We start from the raw sequence: 25,383 nt of genomic DNA, 5'->3' as shown, positions 1-25,383 counted from the left end.
CAGAGAGACATTTATAATATGTTTTTTTAAAATGCTATCTCCCTCTTTTTCCAAAGTAACACAACTATTCCCTATATTATTAGTAGTATCACTGTTATTTCTATGTATTATAGTGAGATTTTATGGATCAAGGCTGCTTATTGCGTCTGGAAAGTGAATAGAGTGTCTACAGCAATACAAATGATTAATACCATTCTAGGTAGAATAACATAAAACACAATGTTCCTCGTTTCCTAGCTGAATTGCCTGAGACACCTTAAAGTGGAAAGACTTATTTGACTAGAATTGGCAGACCACATTTTCTATCAATAAACAAATCCAAAATACCTTATCATGAACACAAGCAACAATGTAGTCTTAGATATTTCCCTTTGATATCTCAAATAGGGACTCTCCTTAAATTCAGTTTCATTTTATTTGACTTCCAATTCATGAGTTGATCTTAATTATGAATTATTAATAGTGGAAAAATCATAACAATCAGGTTTGGATTTTAAAAAACTCTTAGCCTTAGACTGGGTTTGGATTTTTGTGAACACGTGTCTCCCGATAAAGTTCTGTATGTATGGAAGCCCAAACGGGATTAACCACATTAATGATTATGCTTAAGTAGGCTTAAGTAATTTTTTGAAGGAGGGTTTATCTCATTTTCAGACTCAGTATAATGGATACTGGTAATAAAAGTTTTCAGTGAAATACAACAGCCAGACATGACATTAAACTCAAGGCAGGCAATTTCTTTTGTACAGCAAGAGCGAATTCACAGTTACAGACTACAAAGTTGTTCTTTTTTAAATGCCCAGTTGTCAGTGGGGTGTTTACTTCAGAAGGAAATCAGGTTCTATCAATTTTACAGACTTCTCCAGGGACTTATTCAATAAAGCCATGAATTTCCCTACTACTAAACCAAAGTAAAAATAAATAAATGAATCCCTCACAGCTTCCAGTATTAGCTTGTCGCTTATTCTCAAATATATTTGTACCACCATCAAAAAAACAAACCAAAACAAAAACCCCAAAACCAAAACAGAAAAAAAAGTTGCTAGGCTCAAAAAAAGTTCCAAAATGTCAAGTGCCTTCAAACAGCCCTTCATAGAACTGTAACCTTACCACAGCATGACTCAATAGCTAATCCATGTAGTAATCCCAGTGCCTAGATATCACCACCCAACTGATCTCTTAACTCCAGATACCTCAAATACTAGCCTTTTGTCTATGAACTCTTTTCCTCCTGTTACTATCATAGAAACAACAAATCCAAAGTATTCATGATGGCTTTTTTCTCCCCAAAACGTAATACTAACAGTAAACCCAATTTGGTCAGAATAACCAGGAACTTCTACATAAATTTTCAGGTTTTAACACACTGTTTTAATACTTCTGATATGAAGCAGCTGAAGTTCAAACATGAAGTTTTTAATACAAAGTTGAACTTCTTTCATGTATAAAACTATTTGCTATGCATTATTGCTAGTCATTTGCTGTGCAATTCAAATTGATATTTTTTTTTTTTCCATTTTCCCATAATTTGTCAGGCACTACTGGAAGCAAAAACATTCCCTGAAAGTGTGTCTTCTGGTTGCCACTAAATTGCAAACCAGAAAATAACAAAATGTAACACATTTATACTATTTAAGATCTCCCCAGTTGATCACTGTGCCATATTTCAGTTAGGAATGTGACAGTGTTCAATTCAACATTAATTTCTACATGAATTTGAATATCTTAAATAGTAATTAAAGTCCCTCTTGAAAACCAGCATGGTCTTCGATACTTCATCTGATTTCTGACATGTATCAACAATTCCATTATTAACACCTCTCTTCTTTCTCTATCTCATCCCACTTAGTTTCGGCGTTTCACGATCACACCAAGAGACAACACAGACCAGCAGTGCCCAGATTTACACAGGGCAGGACAGGGACAGCCATGCTTTCACAAACAGCAAGTTACAAACTGAAGAAAATGGAGTCAGTCCTAAAATTTTAAAGAAATCAGCTCATCTGAGGTCACGTATCTAGAATTTTACAGAGAATTATAGAATGTAGGTGTTTATGATTATACAAAAGAGATCTCTGGAAGTCATCTCATCCAAACTTTCAGTCAAAGCAGAGCTATCTTAACCATTAGGTTGCTCTGGCCCTCGTCCAGTCAATTCTGAAAATACCCAAAGATAAATAGATTACAACATCTCTGGTTATATTACATACCTGTGTAGTGATGTACAACTAGTATAGTATGCATTTGCCACATGACATCTGAAGTCATGGGCAACTGGAAATTTACATTGGAAATTAAGAAGCCACATACTATATGCAAGAACAAAACACAGCTTCATTCCTTAAAACACAATCAGAAAATGTAGCCTAGCACTAAAATAAGCCACAATTTTTTTCAATATACTTATTTCCCATCACTGTTCAGCAGGGTATAATCATCACCTGCTGATTCTTTCTAGGCAGAATACATATGGCACTTTTCAGTAGCTGCTTCTGTGTGGGGGTGGTGTGCTCCTGAAATTACCAATAAAACTTCAGCTTACTGCAGAAAAGACAACAATGCAAATCCAGAGCTTAACAGAAATATTTTTTTAATGGGTAATATATCTCTCCATGTCAACCCCATTTAAGTAAACTCATCCTTTAATCCACTAAATTAAGAAGAGAAAAAAACTAATCAAATTTTTACTGAAGGTTAGAAACCATAGGAAAATATCACAGATACTATAACAATTTTACTCTGGGTATTCGTGTTCCAGGTATACTGCATGCCAAAGTGTTCCTGGCCAATGGTGGTCCTTCCTGGAAAAGAATTCTGTCTCTACCATGTCTGTATCATCACCTATCAAATTAGCACATCACCAAACAAGATAACAGGTCTCCTCCCCTGTAACATATACATTAGATAATGCCACAAGTCTTTCTATTTCTAATTTTGGTGAACATCAGCACCAAGTAATATTAGCCAAATCTGTTTCTTTCCCAGTCTAATTTGAAATTACCTTTCAGTGCATTCAGTGGAAGTAAAAGTTGTTAGTGAAGGATGATACCATTTCTTGTGTCCAAATTGTTAAAACACTTTAGCCAGTAGTGTTTAGTTAAAAATATGCTCTTTGTTTTTCTCTGTTTTTATTAAAAAGCAAAGAAGAAACACTCCCTCTTTTATACTCCCTCCTCAGCACCTCAAAAGTTCAAAAAATTCCTATAACACTTGCACTGAGCTTAAAATCTAAGAAAATTTTTAGAGGCAACTGAAAATAGAAGGAGTTCAAACTGGAATATGTTAAAACGAAAATAAACAATGTCTAATAAATTTCCTAATATTAAAAATCTCCAGAAGGAGACAACATAGAGTCATGCTGTCTCTCTCCAGAGAGTACCAGTACAGAGATTTTTTAGGAATAGACTTGATCTCTATGTGAAACCTGAGTTAGCTCCTTACTTAATTTCCTCATTCATCTCTCAGGTATCCAGAACCATCTTTGCAATTTTAAACATAATTGCAACACAATAATTTTCAGTGTCAGGTTTTCTATAGAATAACCTTAACCCACTTCTACTATACAAATAAAACACAAAACAAAATTATTCCCCATTAAAAATTACTTTTTAAAATTACATAAAAAGAGGTACAGACAGACATGATGAACTTAAGGAAAAGCTGGATATGAAATACATAACCCTATTAACTGACGCATCAAACTCCAAACTAAATATTCCTATCACAGCCTATACTGATAAAGAAACAGTATTGTATACAGTTTATCTCCTAAAAATGTAGTCAGGAGTCTACTATCTCTTCCCTCCCTCTAATAACAGACATTTTTGGGGGAAAATTTCTCTTCCATAGGAGAACCTGTGACAAAGCTGCTAGACTTCCTACCTCTAGGAATCCTGGAATTGTATAAGCAGAACATAAATCAGCCTTACAAGTAAACACAAAGGTCTCCCAGCAGTTCATTGCTTCTAAAAAGATGAAAATCTGACATTAAGCTAGAAACGTAGTGCTTCTTTAAATATTTAAGTAAACTTTCTATATCTGTCTGTATTTTTGTAAATAGCCATGCTTCCTGGCAACTGGCAACATGATTTATACTTATGGCTTTTAAATTGAAGTTCCATTTTTCCATAGCAACTGCACTGTTCTCTTTACAGATATTACTTTCATTTTGTAATAGTTAGACAAATGTGGTGTTCCTGGCTGGCCATCATGTCAAACATAGGAAATAACTGTCAGGATTTTTAAGTTATACATACAACACTTACTTTAAGAGACGGTGCAGTCAAGCTGATCCAGCAACTTCCTAAATGGGACATACCTAAACCTACCTTATCTCACAATTACCTTATATCACAATTAGGAAAATATGCTGGCATGGCTGTCAAGATTAAGGTGTGCAGAATGCTTGCTTTAAACTGATAATATTGCTATGATCACACAGGACTCTGCACCACCCATCTCTGACATAGCAGACAGCCCTGTATTTATCCCGTACATCAGGCCCTGTTTGCCCCTTAGCAGAGAAATATTTAAAGCACACTATCCATGAAAAAGAAAATGGAATGAAAACTACAAAGTTTCATACATTTGGAGTATGCTGCTTCATTGCAAAGAAAGTGTGAGTATGTATGTGTGTGGGTACTGATAAACTTTGTAAAATAAATATATTAGGAGCTGAATAGTAAATTCGCCTACACTGCAGAATAGAAGATTAAGACCCAAGAAACAATTCTATTACTGGCACACAAGAGTGCTCTACACTTACTTACCATATTCCTTACCCCTTCCTTACCTTGTAGCCCTTAACCAATTGATAAAGCAAACAAATGCCCTCCCCAAACTGGTCTTTGTTCAAATTGCTTCCTACTACTTTACCAAAATGTGTGTTTAGGAGAGAGAGAGGAGCTATCCCTTGTTCAATCTTCTAAGTTTCTGCCACAAGGAGACTTTATGGGACAAATGGCTGAAGTATTCCAGTACCTTCACCTCCAGACCTGAGCTGCTTAATGCCCATTTCACATTTAAATAGAATGAGATTGCCGGAGTTAAGGTTCTGTCTTCTCCATAAGGCAGGAGTGAGAGCCAGGAGCAGACCAACACGCACAGCACTCTTCATAGCTCAGCCCCTCCCGTGACCAGTATCGTTCCTGTACTTTGTTGAAACTCAGACTGGGAAGAAAACTCAGTTGAAGGCTGGGTTTCAGAGGTGTCAGTCTCCCACTACAACCACAGGAGTGATACGGGTTGAAAAATAGGACCTGTGGCACACGTATTCAATAACTGAAGGTCTGCCTGCTAGCGAGGCTGTGGCTGTCTCTCTACAGTTACACGGCAGCTGTCACTGCAGTCTACGAACTGCAGACAAGGTGGTGGTACAGCCTTACAGCCCGACTCCACGGCTAGCAGCCTCAGCAGGTATGTCATCGAGGTCAGGCGCTGTGCTAAAGCCTCTGTTCTTACATCTTCACTGCTCTCATTATCTGTGCCGTGATCATTCCTCAAGAAGAGCACAAACAAAGCCGTAGTGTCAGCCCAATTATCCGCAGAACACTGTCCTGGCAGCCTGTGTTTCTTTGGACATCCTAATAACTATGACTAACCATGTTCATATTAAGCTGATTATGCTATTTCTACCACTAAACTTTCCGACTCTGTATTTAGCTGAATTATGAGTCTCTTGACTAACGCTTCCTCATTTAAGATGGTCAATAATAATGACACTACAATGCTTCCAGCTTTTTCTATCGCTAGCTGGCATTGCTCACAAATATTGTTTAAGGATCATATCTCAGTTTTCTTTCCAGTACTTACCTACAGCATAGTGAGATCTCTCCAGCTAAATATTATACTTTGTCACATAACTCCTATTTTTGTGGCTACTCTGAGAGAACGCTATATAAGAAATATCATATTGTTTTATTCCAGTTCTTGGACAGGGAGACTGTCCATTAGTATCATATTTTTATGACGGCCAGAAATGCAACCATTAAAGCATTAAAAATCTTGGTAGTTACTGTAGGAAGATTTTACAAGAACTGGAGATCCATGAAAGAGGGTCTAGTACTATCACACCATTTATAAAAGCGTTCTCTCAGTTTAATAGACATGTCATCGGAGAGTAAACTGTTTCCAGTGAAGCCTGCAATGCTAGAATTTGAGAGTGCTGTAGAAGCACTTTTGGGGTTTTACATCTTTGGGAGTTTTCAAAACTGTTTTTATCTTGCTGGTATTTAAGATTATTAGGAATTCTGGAATCTGTAGAAGATAGTTATTCAGTTATACAGGTGGAGAAAAGGTTTTTCTATTGTACTGACTGACAGCCAGAAAATACAGAACCTGGAATTTCCTAAGAAAGTTTTCTTCAGATATAAATAACTCATGTGTGGAAGTCAACATTTTTTACAAAAATGTGCATCAGTTTTACCAGGGATGGAGTTTCTAGTTTCTGTCCCTAAAAAAGACTAATTTCAGAAAAAAAGGAATAACCCCACATTAATCATAAATCATAACCTAATGTGAAATGGAATTCACTCTCTGCTAAAATAAGAAACAGCATTTAAAATTTCAGTCTCCCAAAATCCAGCTGGGCATCCTTGCTCTCTGGCTCTTTTTTTTTTAGGAGTGGATGAAGCTGGTTAGTAGCTCCATTCTGATGTAGAATTGGGCACTTTCTAAAAACCCTGAAGTTTTTACAAGACACAAAGATTTTCCATCAAGCTCTTCCAGGACTTTACCAATTGTGAGACTGTAAAAGAGAGCTGTTTATTCTGAGAATACAGGTATTACTGCTATGTGAGGTTTTAAAAGATATCTGCAGAACAATTTACACAGAACTTTCTATAACAACCCTTTCTAAAATGACACGTCCCAGCACAGTACAGACAGAAATGACATACTGCATGTCAGAATTACCTCCAGCCAAGACTTTTTCCATAACTGCAATAAAGAAATCAAGTTTGTCAAGGAGATAACTGCCCTTTTCTTTGGCATATTGGAAACCGTTAGCTCATTAGGTCACAGATGGACACTGTTGTAATTTCACCTAAAATTCACTTGCATTTTACCATTGTACCTCTGACTGTGTATATAAACCAAGAATCAATCTTTATGTTTGTTCTCCTTTGATGTGTAAACACAGTATATTTATATTACTGTAAAATCTATTTTTAGCTACAAAAGAACAGGAAAAATGAACTTGTCATTTGTGTTCAAGAGTAATCGATAGACCCTTTTCCCTATTTTGGTATCTTTAGTAGCACGTGGATTTTAAGACATGGTGTCAAGTACCCTTATCTCACTGTTTCTTCATGATGAAGTCTGCATTTTCTGATATGTTAGTGGACTGACACGAGTATCAGAAACACATTTTTGTACTTTTACCTAAAACATGCTGTTGCAGATTATATCTATCATGATTTGTTAGACCAATTCAAGATATTGGACTTAATCTAAAAATTGAAATAAATACTTTGTGTTCTCAATCCCTTAGAACAAGATGTTCTCTGCTGCATTCTGAAGTAAATGTGAAAGATCCAACAGATTAGCTAACAGCTTGAAAGATTGCATACAGTGATGGCAACACTTTATAAACTGAATTCACTGGTTTGTAATTCTGAGATTTGTCACTACTTAGTTTCTTTCCTTTCTTCCATAAACAGAAAATCAAGAAAAACCCAAAACTGTCTTCAATTTTTATGGAGAGAAACAATCTTGAAAAGTGATCTGTCATTTCATGAATGAACATAGAATGACTATACTCTTTTTTGTACCCATAACTAAAAATCTTATTAGTTCTCAGAGCAATAAAGATGAGATTTGTAAGGTTGAGTTTAAAATTTAAGTACAATGAATAAAACTGAGGAGTCACTGCCTCGAAACTTACATTATTCCTCTCTTTATAAAAAGGAAAGAGAGACCAACCAACAAAGCTAACTTTATTCTATTTTTCAAATGCATTCCTCAGTTTTATAACACACTTTACATATATCTTACATTAAAAAGAAACAAGGAAAACAAAAATGTTTTTTAAAATTAGGAAATCACTCCAAAATGGCATATATGTTCATCATAGGAAAGTTTAACAATAATTAAACCATAGGTGATACATATTTAAATAAGAAAAGTTCCATTTAAGAAATACTTTTTGAAACAAATTCTTAGAAATGAGGAATTAGTAACTATGGCACTCCTATTGTAAAGCAGGATAATTCCAACAGCTCTGCACCTTGCCAAATGTCTAAAATGATAGATAGTATGAAGTAGAAAACAGCTACTGAAAGGGGAAAGGAATATAAAAGCTCCTTATAAAAAGACAGGACAGTGCTCATTGTTATTCAAGCACATGAGTTGCCATATCCTGTTTCCATTGACTGCAGTGGAAGCTTTAGCATTGACTTCAAACAGGTGCAAGTCCCGCGGGACTAAAGGGAATAAAACCTACAGTCACGGTATGAAAGCAACAGTGTATAAAGTGTGGTAAGACAGGATATGTAATTCCAATCTGGTACACAAGAATCTGACAAAGCTATTTAAATGCAGTGCCAAGTAAGGATGCAACTGAAAAAAACAGACTTTTCTAAATAGAAATTCAGCAGGCCTCCATTCAATGCTACAAGAAAAGCGCAGGAAAAATGTTACAGAAATTAGAGTGCTAAACCATGGCGGGGGGGGGGGGGTTGGGAGGAGAACAAGGGAGACCCAGAAGTAGCAATAAACATCATCCTGTTCTGTAGCAATACAATATCACTTGTTCGGGACACAGCTGTTGGCATGCCTTGGTGGATACTGCAGACTGGCCTGCTCTGAGAATTGTTGGGACTTAGGCCCAGGTGTATTACCCATTTTTATTTATTCTCCTCTGTATTATCATGAGCATTAGAAAACGTTTGGGGACTTGTCTTTTAACTTACATAATCTTCAAAGAGAAGTCTCAGGCTACATTCTTACATCAGTTGAGTTATGCATGATGTCCTCAATTAATTTTATAAAGACAGCAGCTGAGATGTCATTATATTAATTAGAAGCTGGTCAAAAATAGAGTACTTATCCCAAAGGAAACTATGTGACTTCAAAATTTCTTTCCAGATGGAATCAGAAGAGAAAGCTATGCAACACAAAATCTAAAATGGGGGTAATAAATACTAAACAATCTCAACATTAAACTTATCTGGAAGAGTATTACAGCAGGATGACCAAACCTCAACGTTTGATTCTAAAACCTGATTTTGACATTAAAATGAAGACAGAAGGTAACAATTTTGAAGGGAATAAGGCAAGACTAAAAATGACTGTAATAGGTAAGGCAGAGAAGAGATTAAGCAGCTCTTCTATAGTTAATAAGTGTTATGATGAAAAGGTAAATATATACCTGTGCAAGCATGGGAAATCCAAGGTTCCTGCATCCATTACAAGGTGTCAATGCCTCCCATAAACCTGAAGGACCACAAGTATTTTCACCTGCATCATCATCTTCTTCCTCTCTTGGTGATAAACATGTTGAAGAAGGCCTCTGTACATAAAGAAATAGTACTTTCAAATTAAACACAGTGATACGTTGAAAGAAACATTTTACTTAATGAAAAGAACTTAAGACTCCCATTTTTAAATTCCAAAAGATAAACTGCTATTTTAATACAAAGTAACTAACTCAACTGTCATTCTGCTCTACGAAAATCACACTTTCTAAGGAAGGTGCATATTAACCTATCTGCAATCATACTTTAAATATGCATGAACATAATAATACACATTAAAAATATGCATTTATTTTCTCTATTATCAAGTAATCAGCAATTTCTACTTTATTTTACTTTAAAATTTGCTTTAACATCATTAAGCTTAGGATATCCCACAGTTAATAAAAACTAACATTAAAAAAAAATACTAACCCCAAGAAGGAAATAATATAAGCTAAGGGGATCTTGCTTCAATAGTTATCTGTTGTGTTCAGAAAAGTACAGCTGTATTACATTTGCCTGGGTCAGTCCAAGGTTTTGCAGAAAAAAAAGATCAATTCAATCAAAATATGATGTTTCAATTTTTATTTTATATCTACCAATAATAAATGTGTTAGCTTATTTTGTAGGCAAAAATTTTATTTAAAAATGACCTGTCTTATTTTGTTTCATTGGCTAGAAGGGATGAAAAGTAGTGGGAAAAGTCACTCAGTCATGAGCATTAAGGCTTCCATATTGGTCTCAGTGATAAGGGAATAATGCTGATTTTCACTTAAACCAGTATCCTAATTTTCTATGACAGCCAGAAACAGGAAAAGCGGACAGTTCTCATTTATGTTATTTTGCTACATAGGATAGGCCACTGCAACTGAATGAATTGCAGTGGCAACTTTTATTGATTTCAGGAGAAGGAGGAGGAAAGTTAAGTCAGTAATGAATGATTTTTAAAATATCATTATGTTAAAAAAAAAATTGACAACAACAACAACAAAATGTAAATTTTACCCACATCTTCTTTGCCCATATTTAAATTGGAATACACAATAGCTGTTCTAGCCTGCTTGGCATTTGTTTGTGCAGCCTACCTGATATTCAGATACTAAATGCTGTCTGTAGGAATGCTTGTTTGTCTTAATCTTTCAGTAGTGGCTGGATTTTTGCTTGATCAACATAATGCTGTTTAAGACAATAGCTGACCACATCTGTTAATCTGGTGGTAACATTAGCTCTAAAGCACTGCTATGAGGCCCATATGGAAAAAAAAGATCAAAACCAAAAAACCACTTAACTGCAGATTATTTTAGCCAATAGAATAAAGAAATGCGTGGAGTCTGCTGCAAGAAGGGGAATGCAGAGGTGAAGGAAAAGTAGGGGGGAAGAAGCAGAGAAACAGCAGCAGTTCTGAAGATGAAGACAAGCTGATGGAAACTGTAAGAGAAGCAAAGGCACTGCACAGACAGGCACTAAGTCAAATTGTGTAATGTCTGAGGATCATTTAATCTTTGACTTTTGTGCTAACTTCTTATGCACAGATGTGGTTGGTATAGCATTAATTTCAGCAGAAAAAAAATTTCTAAATTCTATTTCAGCTCACTCACCAAAGATGAGATAAACAGTATATCCATCGCCACTAGTCTGATTCCCCTCAGTTAGAAAATGGTTGTTCCCTTGTTGCAGTTTTCCTGAATCTAGCCATATCTTATAAAGTTAGGTGGATTTATTTACTTTTTATTTTAAAATCAAATCCTAAAACATTCTTAGCATGGTATTTCATGAGGTTATTTTGACAGTCAAGTGGTACCACAGAATGTGTTGCTATAGCGACCAATATTCTTACACAGATTATTAAAAGGATTGGGTTAACTCTGCAGAGTGTGGGTCGTGAAAGACTATTATTGCTATGCATTTGCATAGACAAACGAAACAGACTACAGGTCTTTCCCTTCTATTTATGACACCATCTTCCATGGTGGTTGCCCTGCGTTTGTATTTTATATCTCTGAATTGTTGTACCAGAGAATAAAGTGCTTCTTGCCCCCTGGAGCAAAAAGCAAAGAACTGCAGCAGTGCTGGGTACAGGAAAGCAGGTGACACACATTAGCTGCGACCTTACAAGCCAATGTAAGTGAACAAAGACAAGAGTCACAGAAAAATGTCAATGTACCTTCTAAAGGTAAAAAATACACACACATAATATTGAAGAGAATTTTTCAACACAACTAAAGATGAATAATGAAATTCAATACATTTCAATGATTCAAAGAAGAACATATGAGTATTTAGCCATTATAGGAACAGAGTAGAAAAAAATCATACCAAAAGAAAAAATACACAAGCAGAATGAGAGTTGTATTATTTCCATTATGTTTTTTTTTTAATAAAAATAGCCTAAGATAGAGTGGGGATCACAGGAATTTAAATTAATGTCAATATGAATTAAAAGAAACAGGAAATACTATATAGTCAGATCTCCCAATCATTCAAAGAAGGACCAACGTCAGAGTTCATTAGACACACTATTGGAATAAATTGACTAGTACTCTTACGCAACTAGACAATCCAGGACTGAGTAACACAATACAGGCTAATTTACCGACTACTGCAGAGTAGGGTTGGCTCTTTTTATACTAAATGACTGATTCCTGTCTTCTTGCTCAGATTTCTGCTGCTGATAAAGCACTGAGAAGGAAGTATTAGGAGAAATGTATACGAAGGGTCAGGAAACAGTTACTGCTATCACCTTTCTCACCCATCCCCACTGCCAGAAGACCAGTTCTCCCCAGCCAAAAGGCGCAAAGGGATAAGTGGGAGTTGCTGCAGGGAGGGAGAGCTGCGTTTGCAAAGAGGAGGGAAAGAGTTAATAGCTGCATGAGAGAAAGGAGAGTCAGAAGTGCCCCAAATGGGGAAGACTGGGTTTGGTACCCTGGGGAAAGGAATGCACCTGGAGGAGACTGGTGAGATACAGAAAGATCTACAGTCAACCCAGGGACCTCAGATCGTCACACAAGCCCATAAAACTGCCAACCCAGACCACCCAGGTTCCTGCTATCCTCTCCCAGCCTTCACTCCTTTCCCAGAACTCCCCCATTTTTCTGTTCTGTTGTATGATTTAATTTTGCCTCCTTAAAGATCCTTTGGACGTGAAAATCTAATTCTGTGTGCTGCTGGGAAGCCTTGAAATAGCCCTGTAGGGAGAGTTTTAGTGAAACCTAAGTTATTTATGCCCACTTCTCAGAAAAAAGAAATAAAGATAGAGGAAGAGATTTCTGTCACCTAAAGAAAAATAGACACAATCGAGAACCTTTTATTCATGCCTGTTTTGACTCAAAAAACCAAAAAGTAAACATATTTAGAAAATGCTACCTAGATCACAGTTGCTCAATTAATTGAATTTGACATTGTGAAATGGTGAAGTCAATATAAACTGTAACACTAAGCTTGAAAAAGGCCAACTCTGCCTGAGAGAGAAGAGACATGAGTATAAGCATCACATATCCTCACACAAAAAGACAGAAAACCTTAAAAGATACTAGATAGGATACGTAAAAAGGAAAAAGTGGTGGGGAAACCACAAGACATTGATAGAGAATAAAAGATTTAATAAAAGTTCTGTTTTTTACTGGAACACTGAATTAAGTATTAAAAATTGCTTACAGCAGTAAGAGACTAACAATATAATTTCTCTATGGATAAAAAAGAGAGAATAATAATATAGCAGTAAGGGAGTAGTAAGATCTAGCGTAAGGACAATGGACCATTACAATTAGTGGCAAGTTTTCCTCTGACTACTGGGCCTGACACATTACCTCTGATTTTCAAACCTAATGAGCATTTAGATTATGTCTTTGAAAATTTAGGTATGGAATTCTTCCTCTTCATATCTCCTTCTACACAAAAGGCAAAATTTGCCCAGCAGGATACTTTAGACTGAAGGGTACTTTATAAACAGGCTATTTGTTCTCCCAGAATATGTACGTACATCAGATTGGCTATCACAGTAACTTGACATCTCTCTCCTGGTCTAAGAGAACAAGCCAATATTTAGCAACAGACAGAATGATGAGTACAGACACAAAAAAAAAGCACAGAGAAAGTCTGTTCCACTCTTAAAAGTCAACAGGCACCTTTAATCTTAACTATTACTTAAAGCTACCAAGTTCACAGCTCATTACGCCATGTATAAAACATACATAAAGTTTTCACTTTCCTTTTGACAGATGTCAATGATTTTCTGACTACCATACGACCTCATTATCTAGACAGGTTTTCTCTATGAATACAGTAAGTCATACAAAGCTTCTTATTTCCTTTTATACCCTCTTTGTCTCAGGTTTTCATTAAAAACTGGTCTGCTTTCCACCTTGGCATTGGTAAGCAGCCATTGCTAGGCAAAATGCAATTTAATTCCCTAATTTCAGGATACAGAGAAGACTTTCCTGTAGTAGTCCAGTGGAATCTAAAACCAAACATCAAAATCTTTCTTTACTTTTTGTATCTCTGATTCTTCAGAGCTATCATCCCGTTGCAGAAATATTACAAATACCCTTTCAGACAGTACCCACTTAGAGCAAGACAGCACCAGCAAAAACTGGTAAATATGTAAAATGATAGGACTTTTACTGTTTGCTATTGCATCATACTTCTGGACACTAACGTTAACTTTTCATTTATCTTGCAGCATATGACATACTAAGAAAATAAGCTTTTTGAAATGGAGCAGCAAAGACAAAATCCAGAAGGCAATCCCCTTCTGCTTATGGAAGGTAAAAAAGCAACCAGACATTTGATAAGCTAAATGCTACCACTCAGTCTGGAACAATGAAGTTAGTAGGAGGTTTCTTCCAAAGAAATAATTTGTCAGACATAGGACCACGCAAATATTTCATATGATCCTAACAGCTGGATTATAGAGGCGTGCCTCTACCCCTCCTTTGCCTGGCCCAAAGGATATGTAATTATCTTGTGAAATAGAAGAAAAAATACGGTTCTATTGTCTAATATTCTCATTTTACATTACACTAAAATCTAACAAAGAGGGAAACTGCTCCTGAATAGCCTCTATAACTCGGGATGAGCTGCTGCCAGCAGCTGTGGCAGCCAAGGCAGGGACGGCGGAGCCGGGACGGGTTCCTGCGCTCTCAGCACTCCCCCTGCTGCTGCCCAGGCTGCTCCCCGGGGAAGATGCCCGACGGATGCAGAAGAGAAAAAGCAGCATTTGGGCAAGTAACATAACACCCTCAGTCGCTATTTTTCCCCAGCAGGATCCCTACGTTAACCAAATGTACCCTTTGGGAATTCAGTAAGGGTCCTGACAAGGAGCAGCCTCAGTGCGAAGACACGCGCTACGTCTTACAGACAAAGGACAACGAAACGTTTTGGTGGCCTGGGCACACCTTTCCTGTATATCCCAAGGCAGCCTTCTCCCTGCTTGGTGGTTTTCCCTTTCCCATCCTCATTATCTTGCCCTTCACCTTATGCTGCACACCCGCAGCCATTCTTTCACAAATGTGTTCCTCATTTACATTTCTTTCATCATTTCATTTGTGACGAGTCTGGTTCAAGTTTGACTGCACCTCCTGTATTCAGCAAGGGAATACCAGGAGAACAAGGATGGCCTTGTACCTAAAGCAGCTGAATGTTGGAGAAGCATATTCTGTACCTGCCTCTGCCATAATCCCAGCGGGATGCTGGGCATGTCATGTAAACTTCTCTGAGATGGTCACTAAGTTTGTGTTCCTTATTCGCTGGCTATATTGAAATTGTGAAGGCAAGTTTGCCAAAGTGCCGGGCTACATCAGGAAGCAGCATGAGATACCGCGTGACCTTTTGCGGCGGCATGTGAGACTAAGTGCTCTCAAAATCCAAGCTCTAGCAGTCCCAGACAGGGAGAATCTTGACCTCTACACCACTGCACATCAGCCAAGCTGCATGTGATAGTATTTTCTGACTGGGGCTCTGAAAAAAAAAAAACCAAAACACCCTTGTCTGAAGCAGTCACACGCTTTGAACTCAAGACCAGTAATGTTTGAACCCAGGAAGAAATTCCTGTAACTTAAAGTTAGCAGAGTCACAGTAATTGACTATATATAACAACAGTAAAATGTATTAACTTTAGGCAAACATGATTAATTCACATACGTGATGAAAAGTACATGAACGTGTAGTTACTGCCCCTCAGTGGGCAAGTGCTATTGACACCTATGATGGTGAGCACCCCAGGAATTAATCATTCTGTCTTCAGAGCAGGAACTGACAGTATACAGTAAATATACCCTGGAACTAGATGGCAAGTACAATGCACACTAAATAAGGTCAAAATTGTAAGTAAAAATTAGATTATAAAATGAATTAGTACATCTGAATGTGTATTCAAAGCAGAATTTTCAAACATTTCAATTTTTTTAATTCATCCTTACACGTAACAAATAATGACAATTAAGACAATTCTGAATCTCTGCACTACTCTCTTAAAAGGATGCATATATACATATGATATAACAAAAGTTCTAGGATTTAAAAACCTAACAAGCTATTAATCAGAAAATACCAGGCATAAGCTAAAAAAAAACCTTTTCTTCCATCGATAAAGGAATCAATATTTTTCAAGACCTAAGATAGCTTTTCATTTGCTAAAAAATAACCATAAAAGAAAAAATGGCCCATCAACAGACTGTCATTTATTAATAAAAAGGTTGATGTTGGCCAATTGATTTTTCACTAAACAAAAACTTTTGAACTGAGTGCTGTAATCTTCATATGAAGAGAATTTCAGCTATATATAAAAGCCACTACTAGGACACTCATATTTAGTGATCTGATATTTTGTAAGTATATGTTAAGTGCAAAGCTAAAGACATCTCAACGTATTTCAGTAAGAATCTTCAACTCTTTTCTAACTCCTGTTTAATTTTGCCACGGGGGTGAAGATTTTCAAATGACAGAAAATTCAAGAATTCAATAAATCAAAAAATTGCAAAGAATGGAATACTAAGTGCTTTTAGTAATTATAATTTAACCATAATAAGAAGGTATTTGTTAAGAATGATGTAGTAGATGGAGCCTACAGAATTTTCATGAAGTATCTTGGGAAGCATACACAGCATTTGCTTTTCAGTGTAAAATTAACAGGATGAAGTATTAGCTGTTTGAAGCTGCAATATGCACTGCCCTGATTCCAAAAAGCACTTACAACATCATTCTTTTAAACTAGTTTGAACTCTTTGAAAGCTAGGCATTTAATATGAGCTATTTGTTTAATCTATGGATTAAACTAGTTGTCTGTAATGCATGGAAGTATAGGCACTTCCACAACTTATTTACTCCACCCCAATACCTGTGTTTGGGACAGGATTGAGTTGCCTTCCAAATTAATTTCTCCCTCTTAACATTAGGTAAAATAAAGCAAACCTGTGTTTTAAGCACTCATCTAACTTTGAGCACATACCTGATACTCATAAATCAGACTATTTGCACACTTAGTATCAATTTCAAGGCCTTACTACCAAAGCACTGTCAGTGCTTTGCTTGACCAAGGAAAAAAACTTAGCACATTGAAGCATAAAGCCCCAAGACAGAATTCAACCCAGCAAGCCATGTAGACTGCAAGGACACTCTATGCTACAGAAATGTATTTCTAGGGATGCCTTTCCATCCCACAGGCACAGTAGATTTGGACTAAGTTGGTTCAAGTTTGCAGGAAGGGCATACACAAATGTAGGCTGTGCAAAAATGCAGGATTTTGGTAACTTTTTTTTGAGTCTTGAAGTTTAAGCACATGAATAGTTCCAGTTAAGTTAATGGGATTTCTCATGTTAATGACAGGCTTATGTGTCTCCCTGAATCAATATGCACATGACTCATTCCTAGATGTGACTCACTGTGAAAAACTCATGTACCAGTTGAAAAAGAAGAGACTGATAATGAAGGGTATAGGAGCTTGCAGAAAAGCAAAATCAAATGTTAATATTTTTAGAAATATTAAATAGAATTAAAAGCTTAAGCATATTTACCTTTGCATAAAAGAAAAAAAATATAATTCACAGTAAAGACCAGCATTTTTTGGCTTTAAATGTCACAAAGAAAATACTGCTTACAGAATAACTACAGAGGCATCTCTGTATTTAACATCCCTATAGTATCTGAATGTTATCATATAACATTTGAAAAACTCAGTGCAATGTAACTGCAAAGCAAATCAGCTGTATAACATGTATTTTTCTTTTTTAAAGTTGTGAAAGAGAGGGTGGATAAGTGGGTGGCAGAATGATGAAACTTATAGAAAATACATTATTTGTCATGAAATAGAGCAGAAGGAACAGAAATTAAAGAAGGGGAGAAAATCAGGTGGTAAGTGAGTAGGCAGAAGTCACCACTTTATTACTCCTCCAGTGCACTGTTTTTTATTTAGCATACATATTCTCAGTAGAAGTGTATTACCGAAAATACAGTTATGATTCCATTAAGTTGCTGTTGGCTTAATGAAGGACATAAGAGAAATCATACCTGAATAGACAAAGCCAGTCTAATGAGGAACTATATACAGCACTGAATTAGTCATCTGAAGATGAATGCTGGTTAAGAGTGGATAATCAAAAAGGCCTTGAACATTTGTACTAGATTATCCACAGATCCATCAGTAAAAAATTGCTAGTAGTTTGCCTAAGTACTAAATATAATATAAAAACAACGCAGTAGAATGCTGACATTTGAAACGTCTTGACAGGCTATAGATGTTGAAGGCCTAACTGGAAAAGATCAGTCAGACTGTAATCTACTTTTTGATCTCAAAAACATGCAAGCACTCAGACTCTTCTAGAGCCAATAGAAAAAAGGATCACACACACACACCCCGCCCCGTGAGAGATGCAGAATACTATCAACTGGACAACAGCTCTCAATGCAGCCTGGTTTACATGGCAGGTGGAAGTAGAATTCAAAGTCATCTTCACTAGGAAGGCAAAGGTTTTGCTATGGCTGGTAGGAAAAACTGCCAGGGTGAAGCTCACATACTGCAAGCTGCTGCTTTTTCCTGTCTTACATAATTAAAACAGTGACTTCGCTGCAGTCATCTCAACCAGTACTACCAGAAGATTTAGGACAGTGGTTGGTCTCCTCATCTGTACTGTTCTTTTTGGCTGGGTAGATTCAACATATATAGATGTATAGATCTACCGCAATACAAGCACACCTTTACTTTGTTTTCCAAAGATACTCCTAGGTAGCTGAAGAGCTAATACTTAAATTCTTTCTTCAGCCAGTCATCATATAGTGTCTTAAAGGTCCTGTAAAATACAGATAAACAAGTCAGTAACATGCCTTCGTCTACAACTCCTGCGTAACACTGTATTTCTTATGAAGTACCTATGGCTAAATAAGTGATCTGTTAAAATCGAGATTCCTTAAAGGAAACAGCACTTTGGACAGAGACAGGGGCGAGGTAGTCAATATTCCAATACCCATAAGGAATCAACTATTAATAATTAAAAGACAGACAAGCATAGGAACCAAACATTTTTACATTTTAATATTATTTTTGTCAAGATTGACAGGCAGTGCTGAGGCTGCTTCTTTGCAGGCTGTGAACAGTTCATATTGCAGAGATATTAGGCAGAGCACCAATATCAACAGAAATAATAGCAGTAGTATTAATAGAAACTGCTCAATCTCAAATAACTACTCAAGCAAATAAAATTGAAGAGCCTCTTCTGAGATTTTCCCTCATGGCACTAAACTGAAACTTATAATAAGTTTAGGAAGGACAGATGCCAAGAGAAAAAAAAGATGATCAAAAATGTATAAAACATTCAACTCTTACATCCCTCTGGAAAAGCAAAGAAACGGGTGTAAAACCAGATGCATGCATGGTCAAGTAAGCCTGGTTCCTGCTTCTTATGTCAATTTAAAAACTTATACCACTGAACTCAGCCAAGGGTTTCAGTATATAGTGAAGTTGCAGAAAAGCTAAGGGGTGCAGTTATAGCACACTGTTGATCTGTGTTAATTCCATGGGCAAACATTTCTAATGCATAGTAAATATTAGGCAGTTGCCCCTTAACTCTGAATTACTCCTGACCTTATATTTTATAGAGGTGTAAGAATCCGGTCAATATATTTTTCTGCTATTTATTTTCTACTTGCTGAGCTTATTCACAGGGCCTGAAAAAGTCTGCCAGCAGAACTGCCAACAGTGAAACTCTGTCATGAGTGGTCAACTACTTCAAGATTCAAGGACAAAAATACTTAATCTTTTTTATATGCCAGTTATAAAATAAATGTGCTTGTTGACATTAGGATAGAATAAAAATGAAATTAAGCAAGTAGTCCAAACAAGTTGCCCAATGTTCTAATTTCAGCTACTAAATTTTTAAAGAAAGCGTGCTTTTTTTATTAACTTATCATGGGTGGTCATTTTGCCCTGTGAACTATGGCAGAATATTTACCATTAGCATTACTTGTATACCTCTTACTAAGAAGCAGCAAAGGGAAACTGGGACAGCTGCTGCTAAGAGAGTACCTACTTATTCAACTTCAAAAGAATCATAGAATACTATATAGTGACACCATACATTTACACTTATCTCTACCCCTTGATGGATCCTGTAGGGGTTCACATAGCTCTGATGGATTAGTAGGCTCCATCTTCTGTTTACACCATAGGAATAAAACGATGCTGTTCCCCTCACTACAGAAAACAACTGAGAGACATACCCATATGGTTCTCTCTTCTCATGCATTTCCTATCAGATGGTGATCATCAGGCTTCACTGTCAGTTCCAAGCTTAATGACTTTATTCTTATACTAATAGAGTAGACACGAAATCAGTGTTGACTTTAGGTACATACAAAAGATATTTAAGATTTTTTTTTTCCCCTCTATGGTTTGTATCCTGTTGTGTAGGTAGAATACTCATTTATTCTAAGGTCACTGTGTATTAAAAAACACAATCAAACCTGCATTGGTACCTGCTGACAAGAGTGATAGAGTTGTAGAAATATTACAGAAATACATACCTCTGTGACATGCAGAAACATCAAAAGCTAAGAAGTTCTAGAATGATGTATTCCTTTTTTAAGATCACAGGATAGAAAGAGTATATTTTAAAGCATTCTTTCTCCTTCTTTCCTTATTAACTCAGTTATCTTTCCCTAGGGTAAACATCTACTATGACCGTGAAAAATAAGTCTCCCACATATTCAAGCTCAGGCTTTTTACAAATGATCAAAACTAATTTTTCAAGAGAGCAAAAGTATGTTTTCAGAAATTAAAATCTAATATTTAAATGTTGGAGAAGTCCTTCATACTCCTTACAGATCTCATACATTGTTACGTACTCTATTGCTCAAATGCGATAAACCAGAGTACTAAAGTTTCACAATCATTTCTCAATCCTTAGTGTTAACACTGCCAATCTACCAGAGGGACATTTGGATCTTGATTAAGTTACCTCTACACCGAAGTACCTGCCTTTGGGCACCCTGCCTAGCCTCTACCTGCCGCTCCAGAACACCATGACTTTCCAAGTCCTTTGTCACATCTGCCAGCCCCACGTAGATGTCTCGGCTGCTGCACAGAACAGCCCTAGGTGCCTACGTTTATGCACCTGACTTGAGGGCTTATGGTGGAGTTCAGCTGCCAAGCATAGGCATCCAGTGTCATTTTAGATACTACAGAGTAGCTGTTGACCCTTAATCATGGCTCGTGAAGGAATGACTGCACCCGTGTTAGCCCCACACAAAAAGCACTTTGGGCATCCACAGTGACATGAGATATTTAACGTTAAGGCAGCTGGACCCCACCTTTGGTATTTCAGCACCCATTCTGGCAATACTCTGATCAAACAGGGAGAAAATGAATTTTAAGAGAACCAAGGAAGATCATGATGAAAAGAACTTTTTGTTCTCTTGTGAGGGAGAAGTTGAAAACTTGATTCTAGCTGGAACACTGGAGAAAAGTCTGAGGAGAGAAGAAACCCAAGGAAAACGGAGGGCAGGAGTCCGTGACAAATTTTTGGCAGACCTCTAGGGAAGGTCAGAGCTTGAAGGAAACATCTCTGGTGATCGATATCCTGGTAATAGCAAAAGTCATCAGTCTTCCTGATGATTTGGTTTTGTAATAATGTGACAGAGTTGAGGTTAATACTGCAAAATCACCTGTCTGGGTGGAAATCTCATGGTATTATCTTTTTTTTCTGTTCTTCAGAAGTGACTGTAATGCTCTCAGAAGATACCAAATGAAGTTGGAGACCGTAGTTAAAAATGGACATCATGTTGTACACTGTTGCACACTCACAGGATGATGGACACTGAGGGTATGGAAGAAATGGAAGAGACAAGTGTTGTGCTATGCAAGCCTGGCAACGGTGTTGACAATGGCACAGGCAGCTCAGAGATGTTAAAAAAAAAGGCACAAATAGGAATGAAAAAGAAGGTTTTCTGAAGCACTGAATAACGCACAAAAAAGATTTAATTAAAGCAAATATACTTCATTATTGGGAAGATGATCTCAAGATCATTTATTATAGAGTCCTCAGATCCTGGCTAATCCTGTTGAGATTAGTAGATTTCTTTGGTACTCACCTAAGTATAATGAAACAGAGGTTGGTCTTCAAATTACATATGTGCTCAGTACTACAACATATGACAGTCTCTGAACTAAAATGGTCCTTGGGAAAAAAAGCAAAAATCTACTGTGGTTAATTTAATAAAACATAGCTATCCAATAGGATTCTTGACTAGATAAAACACTACTAATCATTTCCAGGGCACCCCAAATTTACATACAGCTTTATAGCTATAAAGACAAACAAGCTCTTTGATCTGAAAAGCTTATATTATAATTACTTTATATGGAAAAAATGCTACACCCATATCTGAGATCCTTATGTAAAAGAGATTTAGCTAAGATGAAAGAGTCCACAGCAGGGCAAGTGAAGCGGTTGGTAGCATGGCAAGATTTACATAAAAAATAAACTTGAAAATGCTAGGATTACTTAGTCAGGAAAAGGAAAGCTTTAAGAAAGAACAAGTCTGAAGTATTGCAAGTTATGGAGGGTGTGCACAAACTATTTGTTCTTTTCTACTCTGTCAGATTTTGCTATATAAGAATAAATGGAAGCATACAGTCAACAAATAGAAGAAAATGCCTGTACATACAGCACATGTTCTGCACAACATAGTAATATAGGGTCATTGCAGTAAGCAACATGACAGATTGGAGCAAAAGGATTAGATACATTTAGGATTCACCAGTGCAAGCTAAACACATAACAGCAGAGAGATTCATTTGTCTGTAAGCTATTTTCCTGCACGTATCTGATAGTCAAGGAATTTGCCACACACATACATAATTGTACATACTAGTTAAATATTCCAGAAAATCACTCTGGTGTAAAAGGAGTAAGTACTTTTTAATGCAGATTAGATGAACTGGTGGCTTGGCCAGCACCTTCCCCTAGTTATACCTTACTCTATGTAGTTTAAATCATAGTAAGTGTTGTCATATTTGGAGATTTTATATTCCTAAATAAGTGCTGACTGTCTCACAGGGTAGGTCTATGCAGCACGCTGGAGGATTGTCTAGCAATGCTTCTACCAGAAATCGCAGCAGCAGAGAGCTGCAGGCTAATTTAGTTGGCTATGAAGCATGCCACTGGGCAAATTATTCTGCGTAGAGTTCCAAATGGCTGCTGTTAGGATCCCTTTAACACAGAAATCTTTACAAAACTGCACTGAAGCATAGCATAATCTATGGATAGAAAAAAATAACCTATTTTAATAACTCTAGAACATAGGCTAGAGAAGGATACATTAAAAACATCTGAACTTCCCTTGGCTAGGTAAGCTACCTAACAGAAGGGATAAAAATTTGTATGAAGTTGGTACATTTCCCCCTGCTTCTTTGCAATAACCAGCTCATGTTTAAATAGAAATCAGAAATCATTTTGTGAAGTAGCTTATAGCAAGTATATCATTCTATATTGACCAAGTGGATCCTTGGTACTGGACATCACATTAGAAATATCTAATGAAAAAAAACAACAGCAACAACAGCTCTTCTCAGTGGGAAATACCACTGTGTGCATTAGAAACTGGGACTAACAGATGGGTTTTAGTTGGGTGGTAGCTTTTAAAAACAATTTTTAAAGTTATATAATCTTATCTTCAGAGAGTGGGTAGACCTTTGCAACAAGGGAATCTTAAAAAGTAAGGTTTACATATCCTGGGAGAGATGGCTTTCATGTTTTTACTTCCCACAGAAATACGAGTCAGTATATGCTTGCAAAATAAGATTCATAACTGAACTAGGTATAAAAGTTAAAGAGCAACTTAATACAAAATTCTTGCAATGTCAACATTTGGCAATACATAAATTATCTATCACAATTATAAAGAGGAACTTTGTAAAGCAGCAATATTCCAAACACTGACTCTCAGTACAACTCTCTCTTTTTTTTTAAATGCATCATAAATACCTTAAAATACAGCAAAGCTGCATTATCAAATTCAATAAATGTTACTCTATTAAATAATTTAAAATTTATCTGCTTCTCTCTATAGAGACCCAAACAATCAGGCCTTGATTGTCTTACTACTCCCTAATGAATAAGTAACCAAAATTGTTCCTGAATGTGTTTTTAATGTATCCTCATTAGCCACCAGCCGTTGTATATACTTCTGGCTTGCTCATCATCATTGTCATGTGAAATTTTGCCTCACTCTGTCAATAATGCCTATATGCAAGTGTGTGATATTGTTAAAGGCTACCACATTTGATCCAGGATAGTAATCATTTTACTCCAATATAGTTGGTCACTCTTAGCCATTACAATATTTCAGCCCAGCCATTATTTGTTTAAATGTTATGTTAAAAAAACCCACAAACTAAAACCAAACAACAGTATTATTGAATAATGTTACTAAATTGTTTACCTCAAAATTCTCAACAATTTCCAGTGGTTATTACTTTGTAAAATTAAAAAAAATTTCTGTGTGTGCTTTTTATCAAAAATAATTTTTCTTTGCCTTAGAGAAAAAAAATTAATCAGAATTGACTTCTAAAGGACCATGCATAAATTTTATTCACCTCTAATATATTCATTCTTAGCCATCTTTTGAAAACACACAATTCTATGCTTTCAAGTCTCCCCTTATGTATAAGCCAAACATGATCATAGTTTTACTGCTTTTATATACCCTCACCTTCTTAATATTCTGACATGAGAGTAAAAAGTGAATCTTCTCTTTGAATACATACCATCGCTGTTTTCAACAATGTTAATAAGATGTTTTAAGGGGGTTTGTGGCTTGGTTTTGGATTTGGTTTGTTGTTTGTTTTGGGGTTTTTTTTGTTCTCTCAATGTACATAAATATCAACTTTCCTTTCTGGATGACAGAATTAAGCAGAAATTGACATTTATATGCCTGTGATGAAATCCAAATCTTTTTCCTGAGACTACACAGAACCTTTCTTCATGTTCAAATTTAAATTACTGCTGCCAGCCTTTATTATCTATTACATAACCACATTAAATTTAATCAGATATACTGCTGCCACTTCTGTGAAATCCCTCTGTAGTGCAGTCATTCTAATCCTACATAGTTTTACTATTTTCAGTTTTATTCTGTAAGCAAAAAAAGAAAAAAAATAGGGGCACCTTATAACTTAAGATTCTCAGTATTTATTCCAGGTAATTAAGTAAAATCCTTTAACATATAGTCTGCTGTTAAAAGCCCAGAAGCACTTTCTGGAACTATGTCTTCAAACTCATGTCACATATCCAAAGACAGCAAGATATTGCACTTGCAAGTGCAAATCAATACTGTAGTCTATGTATTATGCTTGTGAACACAATAGCATAAATGTAAAAGCAAACATTGCAAGCAACCACCTAGTACACAAGATTAGAGGGACTGATCTGAAGAAAACACT

At 36.3% G+C, this 25,383-nt stretch overlaps 1 protein-coding gene across 8 annotated transcripts in view; it reads right to left on the bottom strand.

Moving 5' to 3' along the window:
• The window catches only part of ANKS1B (ankyrin repeat and sterile alpha motif domain containing 1B), a 427,100-nt gene that overhangs the window by 311,717 nt on the left and 90,000 nt on the right, over window positions 1–25,383 (bottom strand). For all 8 annotated transcript variants that reach the window (XM_069773749.1, XM_069773747.1, XM_069773753.1 and 5 more), the window contains one exon: window positions 9,368–9,508. In XM_069773749.1, coding sequence (XP_069629850.1) covers window positions 9,368–9,508 — 141 coding nt within the window. The remainder of the gene's footprint in view (window positions 1–9,367; window positions 9,509–25,383) is intronic.

This window comes from Haliaeetus albicilla, chromosome 28 (genome assembly GCF_947461875.1).
Source record: "Haliaeetus albicilla chromosome 28, bHalAlb1.1, whole genome shotgun sequence".
Taxonomy (NCBI): domain Eukaryota; kingdom Metazoa; phylum Chordata; class Aves; order Accipitriformes; family Accipitridae; genus Haliaeetus; species Haliaeetus albicilla.
Note: the sequence above shows the minus strand (reverse complement) of the source record. Positions and strands in the feature narration are given on the sequence as shown.